The sequence below is a fragment of the Drosophila simulans genome, chromosome X (genome assembly GCF_016746395.2).
Source record: "Drosophila simulans strain w501 chromosome X, Prin_Dsim_3.1, whole genome shotgun sequence".
NCBI classification, from domain to species: Eukaryota; Metazoa; Arthropoda; class Insecta; order Diptera; family Drosophilidae; genus Drosophila; species Drosophila simulans.
In genome coordinates, this window is record NC_052525.2 from 13,690,549 (window position 1) to 13,709,615 (window position 19,067).

Genomic DNA, 19,067 nt, shown 5'->3' on the forward strand with positions numbered 1-19,067 from the left:
TTCGTCCCACCCGCCAACAAATTGTTTATTCCTTACGTTAAAATGTTATTAATATTTTATTTTTTCTTTTTGCTTTGTACAAATCACCTTCAGAAGTACATCAGCGGTGCATTTCCATTGTTTGTCCGAATTAATGGTGGCGTTATTTTTAACGATCAGCACTATCCCTTGATTTTCGGCTTCCCTGTGTGCTCGTGTGCGTGCCCAGACACACGGAGTGGGTGGCAATTCCGGGCACATTGTTTTCGGTCATTGGTTATTGTTATTACAATTTAATAGTTTACATGTGGTGGGCCACACTCGGCCGCTATTGGCCACCGGATTTTGGAATTCCCCCCCAAAACAGAAGCCACTTGGTTGCTTGTTTACTTGGCAGGAGATTCGCATTGAAGAGCAGTGCCGCCATCTATGTGTGAGATTGGGAAAACACAAAAGGCGGTTACCATTATGGACGTTTGTGTTGGGATTTGCTTAGTTTTTCAGCAAAGCGGGAATTAAACTAGTTTTCCTATGCTTGGAAAATTAAATTAGATAATATATTTTAATATTTCAATTGAAAATATCAGTATTGTATTGGTATTAAAGCAACATGTTGTTGCAGTTGGAGCTGTTCTAGTCGTCTGAATCATGGGTGATGTCTGCAAAAATCCTACGGGCATCTGAGATAGGCCCATAACATCCGCGACCACCAGAACTTTAAGATTTTTCGTTTATTTAAATTAATTCGCTTGCTTACCTTTTTCTGTTTTCTGCGGGAGACGTCGATAGTTATCGATGTTTATGTTGCGAGCTGTGTGGCACGGAGAAAACTCTGCCCAGAGAAAAGCCCGAGCTAGCGGCACTGCCACTAAGGAAGGAAAGCAGTTCGTAATAAGGTAGATTGAATTATTTTTCAAATTTCATATGCAACGGGTGTTTCTGGAATTATGCAATATGCCAAGGTGGAAACACAAGCCACTTCTTTCGCACTGATATCGATAGCAGAAACGCATCTAGTGGACGCGCCCTGTCTTGCCGCTGGAAAGTATCGATTGCTCGATAACAATTCCCGAGCGCACTTCGCATGGCGTCGCGCTGCGGCATTTGAATTAAACGACGCGCCGAAACGAGAAGTTGTTGCCTTTTTCCGTGTCTAGTTACCTATGTTTTCGTTTGTGGAACTGTCAAAATTGCTTGTCGCCCTGTGGACTACAGTTTAGTCATTACATTTGCATTGTTCGTTCGGAGCAGTTGTGCTTCTGCTTGAAAAATATAAAAAAAAAATATTTGGTTTTCTGTTTAATCGCATTTTCGGTCGAAACCCGTTTGTTTCGCGTACATTGTTTTGTGTGTTGTGCCGTGTTCTGGAAAAGATCCGTTACTGGATGACAACAATGATAGTGTGATTGGTCTACGCATACATCAAGCATACATACACGGGCGCACACATATAAATACGCACACAAATTCGCAATGGACACGCGCAGCTGGCGCAAGGTCCTACTCCAGTGGGTAAGTGAATCTCGCATCGCGCATCAAACGCTGGGTATCACTTAGAGTAACCCAATCCTCCGGCAGATTGGCAAGTGCCAGTTCATCGAGCCGAACTACATTAGCTTGGAGCAGTCGGACCTGGACTCCTTCTTTTCGGTCTTCATTCGAAAGATCCAGGAGACGCAATCTGACAAGGGGAAGAAGGAGCTGCAGGATCAGCCCACAAAACCAATCCCCCTTGTGCAGGAATTCCTAGCACGTAAGTTGACTCCCCTATTTTCTAGTTTATTGACGTTTCTCAAAAAAAAAATAATAATAATATTAATATTAAAATGTTGACTTGTCATGGGATAGGGAAACATTGATAAATAATGGGGCCTTAGTATGAGAACTTAGCGCATTCCCAGCTTGATGAGCCCTCTAACTTGTACATTTTTCCATGCAGATAACTATCCCGAGTTCATTTTCCATCAAGATGGCAAGGAGCAGCCTTTGGATTGCCTTTACGTTTACACGCTCTTGTTGCATTATTCGTGCGTGAAGAAGCCCAGCTTGTTCTTTCACAACATCTGCAATAATCTGCCGGAGCTGACGCAGACATGCATCGCATCCTTCTTTGGAGAGACCGTTGACAGGCTGCTGACGCGCGAATATCTAAGCCAGTCGATCGCCAACGTGGCGATTATTTACCAACAGGGCAGTCAGACCTCAGTCAGCCCATGTCTTCCCAGCAGCAGTCCCGATCCGAGAAGCGATGATGCACAGTGTCCATCCACGCCCTCGTCATCGTCATCGTCACAGCCGTCGAGCAGCACGCCACAGTTGCACAATCATCGCGAACGCCTTCGCCTACAGATGTCTGGCTCCGAAATGCCACCTCCTTCGACCCCGAAAACGGAGCTACTGGAGCAACGCACCAAGGAGCTGCGCGGTATTCGTGCCCAACTGGAGGTGGTGCGCTACGAGAAGACCGTGCTGGAGGAGCAGCAATTGGAGAAGGACGAGCTTATTAAAGTTCTCAGCAAAGGTTGGAATGCTCCGAATGCACGACTTTCATAATACAAGTAATTTCATAATCGTTTGCATTTCAGAGAAAATTATGGCCAAGATGGAACTGGAAAGACTGAAGAACGTAAAGCTAAACGAAGAGCCGCATGATAACGAGAGCCACATCATGCCATATGAGTTCGAACATGTAGGTAGACCAGCATATGGTCACAGGTAGCGGGAGCTATAAACTAATAAAACTTGTAATCCTCATTTCAGATGAAGGGAAGCCTTTTAAAGGAAATTGGTATAAAGGAGAATCTCATCGCTGAGATTACCGATAAGCTGCATGATTTGCGTCTCGAAAAGTCCGAGCTGTCGGAGAAGGTAAGCTACCTGTTCGGTTTTATAGGGACTATGCTATAAACAAAATTCCGCCGGGTCTTGTACGAATGTTTGCGAAAAACTAGCCTTTAAACGGTTCGCAACTTTTTAGACTACCTTTGTTTACACAATTTTATTTGCTGCATAATGCTTTCAAAATATATGCAATGTAATCTAATATATGTTATATATTATCTCTTATCATACATTAAATAGCTGAATCTGGCAGGAAAACAATTGCTGGAGTATACGGACCGCATCCGATTGCTAGAAAGCCGTGTAGAAGAATTGACTCGTACCGTATCGTCCAAGGACGATAGGATCTTCTTTCTGGAGCTCGATAACCAGGAATTGGATCAGTGTCTTAAAGAAGCCCGTGACGAGTTGAAGAACCGACGCGAGGTCTTAAACGCATCCTCGGATTTGCTAGACTGTTCGCTGTCGCCGAACACCACGCCCGAGAATTTGGCCAGTTCTGTGATTGACAAGCAGCTGCGCGAGAAGGAGCATGAGAATGCCGAGCTAAAGGAGAAGCTGCTGTATGTGCACACTTCACAGCGGGAGCTATGCCAGGCCCTTTCAAGTTTCCTCCAGAAGCACAATATCGATCACGAGTTTCCGGTAGAATGGACGTCGTCGTCCCTGTTGTCCACCATTTCTGCGATCGAAAGCACCTTTGTTAATACGGTGGAGAAGAGTACGCAAATGAAGAAGGAATGCGACGTTCAGGCTGTGTGCGTCGAAAAACTACTGGAGAAATGCAAGCTGTTATATCGATCGCTGGGGTGCCAGCCACAAGAGCTAGATGCGTTCAAGGCCACAAAAGCGGACCCGATGGAGTCGGTTTTCGAATCGAGCCGTGAATGTGAAACCATTCTGGGTTGTTGTCATATGAGGGCAGTCGATATAGCATTGAAAAACAACCACCTGGAGTTAGACAACGAAAGGCTTAATGAAAAATGCGCTGAGCTTAAATCAATAATTGATCGCGGGAATCAACACCTGGCCGATATCAATCTGCAGCTAACCGAGAAGGAAAAGCAGATAAAAGATGTGGGCGCTGAAATCCAGGAGCTGCGCAAAAGGAATATAAACCTTGAAAATATGCTCAGCCAAATCGCAGATAAGGAAGCCAGTGCGGCAAGCCTTGCACAGCAGTTGCAGCAGTGCGGCAAGCTTATGAGAGCCAAGTATGAAGTGTGCCGAAAGGAACTAATTGCTAAGAACGCGGCCCAAGATGAGTTGGTCAGGATGATGGTGGTGCCAGACTGGGAGACCTTGCATGGGCGCGTACGCCAGCTGATCGATCTGGAGAGGAGGCATGTTGAACTTAACGGGATGTATGGAGGGATGATGAAGGAATTGGATGAGCTCAGCGCTAAACATGACAAACTGACGCATTCCCATGTAGAGTTTGTAAAGAGAACGGAGATCGAATTGGAAAGGAAGAATGCACAGCTAATGGCATTCGAAGAGCATAACAATCATTTCGATTGTTTTCTGACCCGCATCTTTACTCTCTTAAGAAGTAGAAACGGTCCGAAATCCACGACTATGTGCTCAGCGAACACCTCCATGGAATCGATGCGTATTGAACAGCGGTTTGAGAATATTGAAAAGTTAATTGAGGGGCAATTGCTTTCGGCTGATACTCTTAAGAAGGAGTTGGACGATCTTCGGGCGAAAAATGAAGAGCTCGCTACGGAGAACATCAATGGAATAATAAAGCGCAAGAAATTCGTGGATTCTCTGGAGGTCAACACCGAAAAAGTCAAGCAATACATAACAGATCTAGAGAAAGAAGCTTTCAGCAAAAACGAAAAGGTAGCCCAGCTGGAAAATATTCTAAGCGAGGAGCAAAGCAATGCAAGACAAGTGGCACAGAGGTTAGACATGGCGCAGCAGGAAGTAAATGACTACTATGTGGAAGCCACTAGGTTTATAAACACCGTCATGGATCGCATTCATGAAGATTTCAATGGCGAAAACCACCCCCAGACGCTGGGCAATTGTCTGACCAAATTTTTACGAATTTTTGACCAGATGGAGGTGTGGTACGAGGACTCTTCGTCGTTGGTAGAAAAACTCCTGCAAACTAGGGATGAATTGAAAAAGAAACTGAAGTCATCTGATGAGAAAATGGCCAAGGTAATGGAAACGTATGAAGAACAGATTAAAGCCCTTCAAGCTGAATGTGACATGGAGGCCAAGAAGAACGAGCATTTGGAGGTGAATCGGAATGGAGTAATAGATACTAAAGATCGGCGTTGCTCCACGGATGATGTTCAGGGTAAGCTTCAGAAGGAACAGGAAATTACGGCTCAGCTCAAGGACACACTCGAAAAACTCCAGGCAAAGCTGCAGGAAGGACAGCAGCGTGTAGATAGCCAGAAAGTGGAGCTGGACAAGGAGCGCAAAGAACTGGCTCAGGTTAAGACTGCGTTTGAGGCACAGACCAAACTATCAGATGATTTGCAGCGTGAAAAGGAATCTGTCCAGCAGCTTGTAGATAACCTGAAAGTGGAGCTGGACAAGGGGCAGAAAGAACTGGCTCAGGTTAAGACTGCGTTTGAGGCACAGACCAAACTATCAGATGATTTGCAGCGTGAAAAGGAATCTGTCCAGCAGCTTGTAGATAATCTGAAAGTGGAGCTGGACAAGGAGCGCAAAGAACTGGCTCAGGTTAAGACTGCGTTTGAGGCAAAGACCAAATTATCAGATGATTTGCAGCGTGAAAAGGAAACTTCCCAGCAGCTTGTAGATAACCTGAAAGTGGAGCTGGACAAGGGGCAGAAAGAACTGGCTCAGGTTAAGACTGCGTTTGAGGCACAGACCAAACTATCAGATGATTTGCAGCGTGAAAAGGAATCTGTCCAGCAGCTTGTAGATAATCTGAAAGTGGAGCTGGACAAGGAGCGCAAAGAACTGGCTCAGGTTAAGACTGCGTTTGAGGCAAAGACCAAACTATCAGATGATTTGCAGCGTGAAAAGGAAACTTCCCAGCAGCTTGTAGATAACCTGAAAGTGGAGCTGGACAAGGGGCAGAAAGAACTGGCTCTGGTTAAGACTGCGTTTGAGGCAAAGACCAAACTATCAGATGATTTGCAGCGTGAAAAGGAATCTTCCCAGCAGCTTGTAGATAACCTGAAAGTGGAGCTGGACAAGGGGCAGAAAGAACTGGCTCAGGTTAAGACTGCGTTTGAGGCACAGACCAAACTATCAGATGATTTGCAGCGTGAAAAGGAATCTACCCAGCAGCTTGTAGATAACCTGAAAGTGGAGCTGGACAAGAACCGGACGGAACTGGCTCAGGTTAATTCGTCCTTGCAGCGTGAAAAGGAATCTGCACAGCGAGAAATCTTCCTGGTCAAGCAGCGATTGGGAAAGGAAAAGCGTGAGTTTGAGGTGGAATTGGCCACCCTTGAAGACATGATCGAAACATTGGAGGAGGGCCGTACTCAGATGGAAGCGGAGCGTGCGGCTGCCTACGAACGAATCAATCAGTTGGAGGCCCGTTGCCAAGAAAATAATAGCGCGAACAGTGAATTGCAAGTGCAAACCTTTAAGCTCGAGTGCTTGCAGCATCAGCTAAAATCCGAGGTGGGTAGCTGCAACTCGTTGGTGGAAGACCTTAACCGAAAGCTGTCAGATAATGTCAGTAAGTTGGATGACGTGCAGAGTCGCCTGAAGACTGAAATCGACGAGCATAACCAGGTCAAGGAAAAATTAGCCCACATAGCCGATATACCTGAGGTAGTCGAACTGCGGAATTGCTTGGAAGCGGTGACTGCCGAGCGCGAAGAGGCCCAGGAAAAACTGGCTGTGGTCACCGGCCTTTTAGACAGAGCTGACCAGGAGAAACTCAAGATGCAGGAGAAGGCTAGTGAAGTTGGGAATAAAAATGCCGAGTTGTTGGAACTCGTCGAATTCTATAGGTATCGTGTGGAAGCTATTGAACGGCTGCTTCTCGCTTCCAACCAAGAGTTGGAAGAACTAAAAGCCAACCCGGCGGAGGGTGCGAGAGATCTTGGCGACACATATAGCACATCTGATGGACGCCAAACGGAGACGGATCAGGATAAGGAGAGAAACAACAAGCTAGCGCTAGACTGCAAGATATTGCAGGCCAAGTATCGCGATGCCAAGGATGAGATTAAGCGCTGCGAGAAGAAGATAAAGGACCAGCGTCTTGAGATGGAGGGAAAGCTGGAAAAGATGAAAAACAAGATGGTGAGTCGCTGCGAACTACTAGTACGAGATTCCAAGAAACCGAAACTACTGGTTTCCATAAAATGGCATGGTCGCGAGGTGTCATCACTGTCAAATGTTCAAGTTCAAATTGGTGTCCATCGTCATGCTCATTGGGTACTTGGCTGTCTGCGGATGACAGAACCTAGAGATGTGATCCTATCCCAGCCCCATGCCATTTTTTTTTATTGCTTTTGCTTGTGCATGTTTATGTCGTTGTTGCGTTTTACTAACTAGTTTTGAATTGGGACGTAGCTGATGTTATATGTGCAGTGTAAACTATTAGGTATTCAAACTATATGTATAGCCAATGTCCAATCTTGTCCGTTTGAAAATGCGAAAATGCATAGAAGGAGATGTTATACATAAGTTTTGAAAACAATTAAATTAAAATTTGATTTAGCAATTGCATTAATCGCATCGGTCATAACCGTGCTGCATCACCAATTACTGAACCCAAGCAGATCCTAGTTAGATTTCCAAATTTGCTTTAGCGATTGCGGCTAACTAGATTTATTTAATTCACTTTTCCTTATCATTGAACTAAAAATGCTTTATCTTTCCATCCTACCTTCATCCAATTTCCCCCTACGAAAATCACTCATCGAAAATCACAATTGCGGTCGGTCCGAAAACTGTATATGTACTATGTACATTGTGAAGGGCGGCACCAAGAAAAGGTCACGCCGTCGACGATGGCCCAAATCAATGCTGCGTTTTATTGGCCTAATTTGTACAATAGCTTTTACTTTGTATTCCATTCTGTACTTAAATGACATCGATGTCATCCTGAAGGCGCGCAGACCTGTCATTTATTAGGGCCACATATATCTTGGTAGACTTTGTTATTAGCTTTTTACATTTTGTGATATGTACTGAGTCATATTTGATAAATGAGCGATGTGTATTACCAAGAATGTGTTTGTGTTTTTTTTTTTGTATTATTATTTGTATTGTCGTCAATGTCCTCACTGCTGTTTCTCGCTCATTTTCGTCCTTTGAAATGCGTGCCGCCCGAAACCCACACGCGCACCTTCACTTGAATATACACTGCCCTAACTCGTCCACGTTCACCCACACGCACACGGACACTTGATACAACACCATCCAACTGTAGCGTTCCTTGTATACGGCGGAGGTGACGCGCATGAAGGAGAAGCAGGAACGGGATGCGGCCAAAAGCGCGTCGGAACTGGAGGCACTCACCGCCCAGGTAGATATGCTCGCAGCTTGCGGAGTTACGTTATTAATTCCATTTACTTTCAGAATGCCAAGTACGAAGAGCATACACGCAAGCTGTCCACCCAGATTGTTCGCTTGAACGAGAAGATCCTGGAACAGCAGAAGCAGCATGCGATCATTAGCACCAAACTTCGTCACCTGCAGATGCAGCCCATCGTCAGCGAAACGAAACCATCCAGCACAACGCTCACCGTTTCGTCCAGTTCGTCGGCGCCGAACGATGACTGGCAGCCCTTCAAGCGGCCCAATGTACCGTCCTCCAATCTGGCTATGGAAGATGAAGAGGGCGAGGTCTTTAACAACACTTACCTGACGGATCTCAAATTGGGCCGTGTGCCGGCAGACATGACGTAAGCGCACTGGGTCTTCTCGATTTCTATGCTCAAAATTAATGTGCCATTTTTTTCCCCCTTGCAGAGCCGAGGAGCTTATTTATCGGAATTCGTTGCAACCGCCGCATCTGAAGAGCACTTATGCTGCCCAGTATGATTTGAGCAGCCAGGACGAAGATCTCAAAGTAAGCGTTAGCAGTTCTCCGACATCCACTGCCACATACGCCGGCAGTAGTGGCAGCAGCAACAGCAGCATCATCCATAAGACCAGACACGGCACAAACACCACACCGTTGAAGGCACAGAAGGCAGCCATGAATGCTAAGTGGGCACGCATTTTGCGTCGCCCATAGAACCATTAATCCTAATCCCTAACTAGACACCGAGTGAGCTTTTGTCCACGTTACGTTTGCAGTTAGAAGTGTCTGTTGTGTCTAGAAATTGCTGTGTGCTCGTCTTATCAGTGCCTTGTTGTATATATATATTTGTCACAATAATCCAGTTGCTGTCCAAGAACTCCGTTGTCTTCAGATTCAATCCGTATTTATGCTGTTTGTATTCTTTGCAGGACGGACCCCACAGTCTGGATGACAGCATGAGTGCTTTGCTGAGCTCATCGAGCACCGGAACGCGCAAGAAATCCATGGGCACCCACTACAAACGACCTGGACCGCCTACGCCGAGCAAGAACGGCGGTCGTTTGTCGTTCGGTAGTTCGGAGCCGCCACGCGAGATTCTTCGTGAATTCGGCGACCATAACAATACCTCCAAGACGCCGGCGCGCTTCAAGTTCCTGACGCAGCGATTCAGCGTTGGCAGCAGCGGTTTACCCCGGGACGAGGTAAGTACTGGAGGAGCATCTTTTAAATTGCCTCGATGATGTTCATCAGTGTCATTGGTCAATAGAGTAGTCTAAAGCTGTAGTCAAAGGTGGTTTATTGGGAACGTAAAATGTGCTTGCTTCCGTGCTTTGTTTGTGTCTTCGTCCTCGTGTTGTTCCCATGTTGTCATCGTTTGTGGCTCCAGTGCAGCCGGCAACTGATCAAATACGCCTGGCCTATCCCACAGCTGCCGCGGCGCAAGCGGCCGAATCTTCTGACCGGAATACACCGGCGTAGGCTGCGTCATGCGGTGGACATATTTTGTACATCAACGCCCCGCAAAAGCCGCTCCTACTACGATCAGCAGCGTCTGATCGGCGCCAGTGATGCGGAGAAATCAGAGGCTGTTGAAACCGAAGACGAAGTGATCGAAGTGGAGCCCGATGCTGTGCCAGAGTTGGAGCCTCTAGAAGACGCCGACCAGCAGGGCACTCCGCATCTGTCCACTGCAGCATTGTTGGCCCTGACCAAAGGCAACACCCGGCGTCTCACTGGTACAACTAAACCGAAAAAGGGACGCGTTTCACTGTCCAATCATGGCAACATTTTTGCCAAGAGCCGGCCAGCGTCGTTCGTAGCCGGGAAAAGGGTGCAGCTGCGCCGGAAGTTGCGCCGTGATCGGATGATGGGCCGCTTCGATGAGGCCCGTCACCTGGATCAGGTGCGCCTATCACACTCTGTTCAGGCGCCTGAGTCGCCCGAAAATAACAATTACAGTCTGCACAATCGCAATGAGGAGGAGCACTTGCCCAGTGAGATCCTGATGGGCAAAACTGTAGTGCTGGTGGGCAAGAGCCGAGTGAGTCCGGTCGTGTCCACCACCTTCAACGTGGAGGAGCGCAGCGGGACTTCGCTGCTGCAGCAACAATTTGAGCACGAAAACTGTGTCACCTGGGCAACGCATGGTATCGAAAGTGTGATGATGGAGGAGACCCAGAACGACTGGTACTTCGAGCAGCTGTGCCAGGAGACGGAATCCACGGCACCCTTTCAACTGCAGCCGCTGGACTACAAGCCGCTTGATGATGAGCCAGTTGAGCCAAAACTCACACAACTGGTGGCCGCCTCTTGCAGCAATATCACAGCGAATAGCTGTGCCACCAACATGACCGGCGCCTCATCCTGTACCGTCTATTCGATGGGCAGTGTGCACATGCAGCCGCTGCCGCAGATCAATATCACCTATGTCCAGCAACCACCGGACTCGCAACAGCGCAGGCCAACGCGCCATCGCTCGTTAATGGCTCAGTGCAGGCGGTTCCTACGCCATCTGAGTCTCGGCGAGCGATTGGCCATGGGCTTTGCATTGCTGGTCATGGTGGGGCTGTCCTTGCATCTGGCCGACAAGCTAGTGCTGGTGATCAGTGGCATCTTGTCGGGAATGGGGCTCGTCTTCCTCACCTATTCGTGCCCCGGGCGCAACTAGAAGCGCCAACCAAAGCAATGGGAATCGCACTAATCTGGCTGATGATCTATGATATATGTATGTTCGTTATGTGTAACCATGTCCACTTATTCCTTTACAGAACTCGCCGCCCAAGCGACGCCTCAGCAACATGTTCAAGCGCAAGTAGGCGTGGTCGCAGTCGCAGTCGTATACATATATTCCCATTCGTGTACATCAATCGGAACTTGAATTCTTGACTTATTATTTATGTAATCATTTTTTTTTTTGTACATCAGGACGTAGTTTAGTTTAAGTATGCATATGTTGCAATGGTACAATATCGAGGGCGAACATAATAATGCAAATAAAATTGTATGTACATATTGTAGAAATGCTTACTTTGTTTTCTTTTTTATAACTTGTAGATTAGAGAAATCAGTGTTCTGCTCACTGAGCGAAAAAAGTGTAATTTGATTACTTACTCGATCAGCCAGCGAAACGTTCGATTTGTCTTGGTTTCCTGTTCTATATTGTTAGGCAGAAAACCTGAAAGGTTTTGGCTTGAATTTCATATATAATATAAAAAGAGGTATCCACCAAGATGCTTAAGAAATTACACAGTGATGGGATTGTCACAGCAACTCGGTTCTCCACAATGGAGGAGGGGGCGTGACCAGCTGCTACTGCGAGTGGCCAGAAAAAAGAAGTTCAAGAAAACCTGCTCCAAACGAGGTGAGCAGGAGGCTCGCTCCACCGACTGACCAGCTGACTTATCCACTGACTAACCGACTAACCGACCGACTAGCCTGTTATGATGCAATGGCAAGGTTAGCGCGAAAAACATATTTTTGTTTATCGCGTTAAGTAAAAGGCCACTTATTGTAAATGCTGAGTAAACAACAAACATCTAGAACAGTGAAAATACGAAGAATATTTGCATAATTGCCAGGAATTTGCAATAACAATTAACCATTATCCATATGTTTTGGTTGTAAGTTTCAAAAATATGTAAAGTTGGATAGATTTGAATACAGTGAATATTGAAAGGGTTTTTAATATTGATCACGGTTTTTATTTCATTATTTATTTCGCTATAAGCAAATAATTTTTGTGAAAATAAATTGTATTGACGTGGTAAAATTCTAATCCGATTAGAGCCATATATATGCATATTGCTAATGCTACTATATCTATATTGCTATATTTATATGTTTTCAGCTGAAAAAATGTAAGCAGCCTGATACTTGAAATATAAAATAGAAGAATGCCTTAATTCGAATCACCTTGTGTGCGTGACACTAATCCAATTTCAAGTCAAAATAAATCGTTGTATACGACACCACATTGTTCTGCTTCGAAGAATCTCCTTTTGTCAGGGTCTGTTTTCGTGAGTTCTTGCGTCAGATGGCTTAAGATCTTGTTTCTATAGATGTGCCCAAATTAGCAAGCAACCTATTCCTGTCCGGGGATCAGAGCCAAAATGACCGGAATCCCCGCGCCGGGAGTCCGAGAAATTGCGTCGTCATCGTCAACAGGTGTGCTCGGCCAGTTTATCTAGCCGATCTAGTTGATCGGGTTCAGATACAGATATATCCTATAGTCGCTTATGCATATGCAATTATGCAAATCGATGGGATTACATCAATGGACTTGGCATCGCAGTGCATTCCACGTTTGTCCAGATGTGCATTTTGCGGGCACTTTCTAATTAATTGTTAAATGCGCCGTGAGTTTTTTTTATTTTCCCACAATCTTTTTTTAAAGTTTGTTGTTTTACGACCTTAAACAGATTTTTTACGGGAGCCACTTTAGTTTTAAAAACTGCTTTTACCTTTCAAAAGATTAAATCGTTAAGTCAGAATTAAAAATGCTTGTGAGTTGTTATTAAATTGTTTAAAAACCTCATAAAGTAAAGCAACTTAAATAGACAGAAAAAATATTAAATATTATTATTTAAATTATTTTAACTTTGCGTGTAAATATTTTTATAAACGTAGCAATTATCTTGTGCGGAAAAATAGATTTGTTGCCATCAACAAGATTTGCAATTTGTTTATAACTCATTTTTTTTTATTATAAATTTGTGCTGCCCCACTAGCTGAGTAACGGGTATGTGATAGTTGTTCTCTTTTGTATTAAAGTAAAATTAAGGCAGAAACAATTTAAAATAACTTATTTATTTATATGTATTAATTATATGCATTATTACAAAAGGCATGAAAATATTGGATTTATGGTGACTTTCTTGTATTCTATTCATCATTTTTGTGGGAAGATGATACAATAATAGGTAGCAAATAGTAGCATTTTTCCGAAAGTTCGAGCTCAGCCAGTTATTAGTGACTCGGATCGATGACCGCTGAGATCGGAGAACAGGAAAATCTTACAGATACATAGTGTCTAGCCAACTATATGGGTTGACTGGCACGTGGCCTAGTGGGTGGAAAGGTGGTCGGTTGGATGGATCGACCGCTCGATATGCATTAATGGTAATGGTTTTGGTTGGTTGGTTGGGTTGGATGGTCGGTTGGTCGGTTGGTGTTTCAAATTGGCCCAAGATGTTATAGACAACTTTGGCGCATTTAAATAAATATCGATGCGATGCGGCGGCGGCGGCGCCTGTTGTTGTTTATATCAAATCAAATCAAATCGAATCGAATCGAATCGAACTAAAATCTGGTTCCGAGTATGAATATGATTTCGAACCGGCGGGTATTCAAATCAGTCGACGCCCCCTATGTTGTTGTTATTTCAGTCTTTCGATCGGCCCTCTCGGCTCGAACCGAAGCCAAAGTCAGGCGCGTGATAACCGGCGATGTGTGAGTGTGTGGGCTATATACCCAGATACGCGTATATCTATATGTATATGGTGAGCCTATATAGCAACCGACTAAACGGAGTCCGCCAGAGGCGATAAAAGCACCAAGATATCGCCGAAGTAGATCAGTTTAGCACAGAATTCGCAAACGACTCGAAAGTACTAGCCCATATCAAACGGTCCGAGTATCCAAAGGGAATCCTACGCATACAAGAACCGTCCGTCCAACACAGTGGTTGCCCAACGATCGCAGCTCTAATGCTCGTCTGGAACGATAAACAGGATACCAATTTTACATTCATTTGAGCAGAGTGCTCCGTTTGCCAGAAATCGGACCGGAGACACCGTCGTAACCAAAAATATTAGCAATATTTGTTTGTGCTTTTTTTGTTTTTGTTTGGTTTGGCTATTCGATTTTCTTTCGTTTCGAATTGGGAAAAGGGCCGGCCTGGTGATAATGCCCAGCAGTTTTGCCAACGAGAGTCAGTTCCGATACCAGAGCAGCCGCAGTCGGGCCAGCTGCCCAAGCCGGAGTCCCAGCGAGCCGGAATCCCCGGCGCCGGTGACGCCCAACTGCGATGTAGTCGACCAGGCGCTGGCCGAGCTGCAGCTCCAATCGCAGGAGATTCGCAAGCAACAGGACATGGTGGCCACCACCACCACTGCCACGAGCAGCAGCAGCAGCAGCCGCAAGCGATCCGGATGGGAGATTAAGAGCTCCAAGTTATCCCTTAACACGCACAATCGCATCCGGAACATTGTCGAGTCGCTGAAGATCAAGCCGAATCCGGAGAAGCCCATGATACCGCTGTCCATTGGTGAGCTATTAACTAATATATATATATATATATATATATATATCTAGAGAGTAAATGGAAAGTTATATATTTTTATATTTAATGTAAAGATTAATTTGAAATATTTAAAGTTCGTATCTCCAACTTTCTAGTTCCTAAAACTGATTTTCGATGATTTTATTGGCAAATTCTAACAAGGCCTTTTATAAAAACCTTAAAAATATTCTTAATATTAGTTTGCGCTATCTGCAAGTTACTGATTCTAGAATTTCCTTTGACGCAGAGCTTATGTGTTTTAAAAATCGATCTTAAAAGCTTTTCCCCTTCAGAATTCTCAGAAGTATGCTATGCATTTAGCATGTATGTATAATGTATAATTACATTATCAGGATTCCGGCTTTTATTTACTGCATTTCTTTAATAGTGTATAATTAGATAATCAGTGATTTAAACTATTCAAAATTCGCAAATTGTAGAAAGATACTTAAGCCGGTAGTGCTAACTATCCAGTTTCGTGGGAAACCTGCTCCTCATTTCACCATATCCCCATAACATCTCTGACGTTTATGCTACAAGTTTTTGGGCCAAATTTGAATATTTCGGATGTGCGATCTCTTTTGCTCTTGCCGTTTTTATATATATATATATAATATTTTTTTATTTTTTTGGCAGCTGACTTGGCACAAACCCGATGAAACTAGCTTTATGCGCACAATGAATTCGGTTTCATTGTGAACTAAAGCGATCCATTGGTCATACACACCCACAAAATCGGGCCAATCAGAGATCGGTGCTTCGGCTATAATGCTCATAAGTCGGTATATAAGTTGGGACATTGGACTTCCCTGAAATGGTGGAGCTCAATGGGAATTCGGGCTTTCTGGCTTTGGAAATTTACAGAGAAGCTAATTTGGTCGATTGTCGCGAGTTTCTAAATTTGTGCTAAAATATGCCAGATACCAGATATATAAAATCTGTAAAGCTGTTGTTGTTTCGATTGTTTTTCTTGTTCTTGTATATATTTTAATTGTTTTTGTTATTTTTTTGTTTCGTGTTTTTGTTTTTAGTAATATCGTATTATTTTTGTAGCGAGGCACGCGCACTGTATTTGTGTTTTGTGGGGCATTTGCATAAAATGTAGTTCCACCTGTTTGACAAAGTCGAGAATCCAATCGAATCGAATCCGAATCGAATCGAATGGAATGGAATCGAACTCGGGATCTGGGCCGGATTATACTGCTGCTGCTTGTTTACCCATGGGAATCGGGAATCGAAGCTAGCCGGAAACGAACGAGTTAGCCATTGACCCAATGCAATCAGAGATTCGGATGCGAAGTCACCTGATTTTTATTTTGAACACCATTTTGCATTCCGCTTCCAAAAATAAATGCATTTAATCCAATAAATTAGGCGATTCACTGATGGAATATTTTCTGTATTATTTTGTTAGCTTAAAGTATATTTTATAACCTCGAGACATTTGCAACCAGAAAATGTATATATATTCTTGATCTGTACGTCTCTACTTTTCCCGAAAATCTTCTTTTTATTACAGTTAGTATATAGGGATCAATATTTTTGAAATATTTATTTTAAATGCATTTTGGAACATTTCTTTCCTCAACCAGGTGATCCCACAACCTTTGGCAATCTAAAAGCCGCCGATGAGACGATGAAGGCGGTGCTGCATTCCCTGGAGAGCGGCAAGTACAATGGGTATGCCAGCACCCAGGGTCACGAGATAGCCCGCAAGGCGGTGGCCAAGTACAGTGCCCACCAGCGTCCCGACGGAGAGATCGATGCCAACGAGGTGGTGCTCTGCAGCGGCTGCTCCTCCGCCTTGGAGTACTGCATCCTGGCGCTGGCGGATCGTGGTCAGAATGTGCTGGTGCCGCGACCGGGCTTCTGTTTGTACTACACGCTGGCCCTGGGCTTGGATATCGAGGTGCGCTACTACGACCTCCTGCCCGATCAGCAGTGGCGCGCCGATCTTGTCCAGCTGGAGAGCCTGATCGATGAGAACACCGCCGCCCTGCTGATCAACAATCCCAGCAATCCCTGTGGCAGCGTCTTCGATGAGAAGCATCTGCGCGAGCTGATCGCCATCTGCGAACGCAACTATCTGCCCATCATTGCCGATGAGGTGAGTAACCGGTAATGGAGCCCATATGACATGGATTTCATCTGCCTTTGCTTTCCTTGCAGATCTACGAGCACTTTGTGTTCCCCGGCTCCAAGCACTTGGCCGTGAGCAGCCTGACCACGGAGGTTCCAGTTCTCTCCTGCGGCGGCTTGACCAAACGCTTCCTGGTTCCCGGTTGGCGGATGGGCTGGATCATCGTGCACGATCGGAAGGATCGTTTGCGCGAGGCCATTGTCGGTCTAAGGAACATGTGTGGTCGCATTCTGGGCTCCAACACCATCATCCAGGGTGCCCTGCCCGATATCCTGACCAAGACACCGCAGTCTTACTTTGACGGCGTTATTGACGTGCTCCACGTAAGTTTATCATTTAGATTTAACAGCTTAATTGATAATTATTATACGCTTATATGTCCCTCATAGTCGAATGCCTTGCTGGCCTACAAGATGCTGAAACAGGTGCGTGGCCTCGATCCCGTGATGCCCAATGGAGCCATGTACATGATGATCGGCGTGAGCATCGAACGCTTCCCGGAATTCAAGGACGACACCCACTTTGTCCAGGAGATGGTGAACGAGCAGAGTGTCTTCTGCCTGCCGGGCAGCTGCTTTGAGTACCCGGGATACGTGCGGATCGTGCTCACCGTGCCCGGGGCGATGATCGAGGAGGCGTGCTCCAGGATGGCCGAGTTCTGCGATCGCCACTACAAGAAGGAGTCGCGCAATTTCATTGAGCACGGACTACTGGACTGCGATGATTTGGCCTTCTGAGCTGGGAGCAAAACATTTATTAGACATTCTAGACTACAATTTTTATCAAGTGTACATAAGTGTATGTATGTATATATAATATATATATCAATCATTTTAACTATCCAATATAAGGAGTATTGTCTCAAAAAATTGCTGAAAAAGTAAAGCGCGTCACACACAGATAGATAGAGTTTGGAAAGAGCGAGTAAACTGCGGCTAAGTAAATGGTCTTTATGGAGGACTTCTGAATATAAATATAAATATATATAATATAAATATATATATATATATAGGCCTATATTTGAGCTATCTGGCGCTGTAGGCTGGCTGGGGTTCTGTGCAAAAAATGTTAAGCTTGGTGAATGTATTGCTCCTTTGGAACAGGATATGATATGATGATGCCTTTTTCCTAGCTACAATTATTTCAAATAAATTTTCTGGCAGCCTTTGTCTAAATTGTGATTTCAATTTAAAAATGCTGAACATTTTCGCATAAATTGGATTTAGATGTGTTTAATGATATATGCATGGCTATTCGTTGTAAAAAATTTTAAAATGGTGCGTAATGAGCTGTGAAACGTAATTTGAATGCTGGTGAGTGTTGTGAAGTGTAATTGAATGGTCCCCACATTTCAGCATTCAGCAGCACTGTTTATGCCAAAAAAATATACAATTCTAGCTAGGGGTCTTACAAATTTCTGAAACTCTGGGCCAAATCCTATTGATTGTGGATTGTGTGTGTGTGTGTTTTTGAACGAGGACCTGAGCACGAGAACCCAATCCCGCCTACAGGCTACCGGGGAGAGGGGCAGCCTTTTGCCTCTACATGTGGTGCGGATGCATTTTCTTCTCCATTTCGGTCTCCACGCGGGCCTCATCGATTCCGGCGACAGTGGGCAGACCACCTGGCCAGTGGAGCAGCTCCTGCTCGTGCTCCATTATCATGTTGGCCTCCGCTGCAATTGATGCAATCATCGTATAGGTTTGTATAAGATATGTATGATCCTTCTAATGAAACCCAAACAATCAAACAATCCCATCCCAGACCCACCTTGAATGCGATGCATCTTGCTGCCGTAGGCCCAGTCCGTATAGTAACCCACGACGAAGGTGAGCGGCAGGAGCGGAGCCAGCGCGGATACCCTCCTGACCCTCTGGTAGTAACTGGCGCAGCCGTACACAGCACTCAGGTAGAATCCGCTCAGCCAGTAGAAGAGCTCCCGATGGTGGGCGATGGCCAGTGCCTGTTCCCGCTGCTTGATCTGGTAGTGCATCTGGATCCAGCGCTCCATCTGAGTGCGGTCGCTTTGGTCATGCGGGGTTTGGGGATTATATAAAGCGGCGGACTCACCTTGAGCTCCTGGCACTTGCGGTAGCTGGGATCATCGTGCTCCGGATAGCCACTGCCGGAGGTTTTCTTGCACGAGGCCGTGGCACCCATTTCGATGCGATTGCTGCTCGGATTTGTTGGAATCGCCGTGGTCGCTTGTTGGCCACTCCGCGCGGAGTTGCCACTCCGGCACTGGTAACCAAATCGACCCGTAAATCTGCGCAGGCGTCGTCCATTTTTGGGGGTTGCTCGACTTGGAACCAGAGCCATTCAAAGTGACGGCCCAGTGGAGC

General features: G+C 45.3%; 3 protein-coding genes across 7 annotated transcripts; 2 read left to right on the forward strand and 1 right to left on the reverse strand.

Annotated features, from left to right (window-relative positions):
- Positions 1 to 1,067: 1,067 nt before the first annotated feature.
- LOC27208201 (myosin heavy chain, cardiac muscle isoform) lies at positions 1,068 to 11,326 on the forward strand. Of its 5 annotated transcripts, none has more exons than XM_016183813.3 (11): positions 1,068 to 1,491; positions 1,558 to 1,732; positions 1,919 to 2,500; positions 2,565 to 2,668; positions 2,740 to 2,847; positions 3,061 to 7,074; positions 8,210 to 8,305; positions 8,359 to 8,684; positions 8,752 to 8,851; positions 9,235 to 9,507; positions 9,735 to 11,326. In XM_016183813.3, the coding sequence occupies exons 1-11, from the start codon at positions 1,453 to 1,455 to the stop codon at positions 10,971 to 10,973; spliced, it is 7,056 nt and encodes a 2,351-aa protein (XP_016039287.2). In that variant the 5' UTR covers positions 1,068 to 1,452; the 3' UTR covers positions 10,974 to 11,326. The 5 variants fall into 5 exon arrangements, with proteins under 5 accessions (XP_016039287.2, XP_039152280.1, XP_039152281.1 ...); XM_039296347.2 differs by having other exon boundaries at positions 1,070 to 1,491; positions 11,074 to 11,326; XM_039296348.2 differs by lacking the exon at positions 9,735 to 11,326 and having other exon boundaries at positions 1,070 to 1,491; positions 8,752 to 9,052; positions 9,235 to 9,377.
- A 2,515-nt stretch (positions 11,327 to 13,841) lies between these two features.
- Positions 13,842 to 17,570, forward strand: LOC6725937 (tyrosine aminotransferase). Its single transcript, XM_039296398.2, has 4 exons — positions 13,842 to 14,570; positions 16,178 to 16,692; positions 16,755 to 17,048; positions 17,115 to 17,570. The coding sequence occupies exons 1-4, from the start codon at positions 14,210 to 14,212 to the stop codon at positions 17,460 to 17,462; spliced, it is 1,518 nt and encodes a 505-aa protein (XP_039152332.1). The 5' UTR covers positions 13,842 to 14,209; the 3' UTR covers positions 17,463 to 17,570.
- Positions 17,465 to 18,931, reverse strand: LOC6725938 (plasminogen receptor (KT)). The gene is made up of 3 exons (XM_002106886.4): positions 18,796 to 18,931; positions 18,496 to 18,736; positions 17,465 to 18,400 (listed from the first exon to the last, which is right to left on the reverse strand). The coding sequence occupies exons 1-3, from the start codon at positions 18,883 to 18,885 to the stop codon at positions 18,267 to 18,269; spliced, it is 465 nt and encodes a 154-aa protein (XP_002106922.2). The 5' UTR covers positions 18,886 to 18,931; the 3' UTR covers positions 17,465 to 18,266.
- Positions 18,932 to 19,067: the final 136 nt, after the last annotated feature.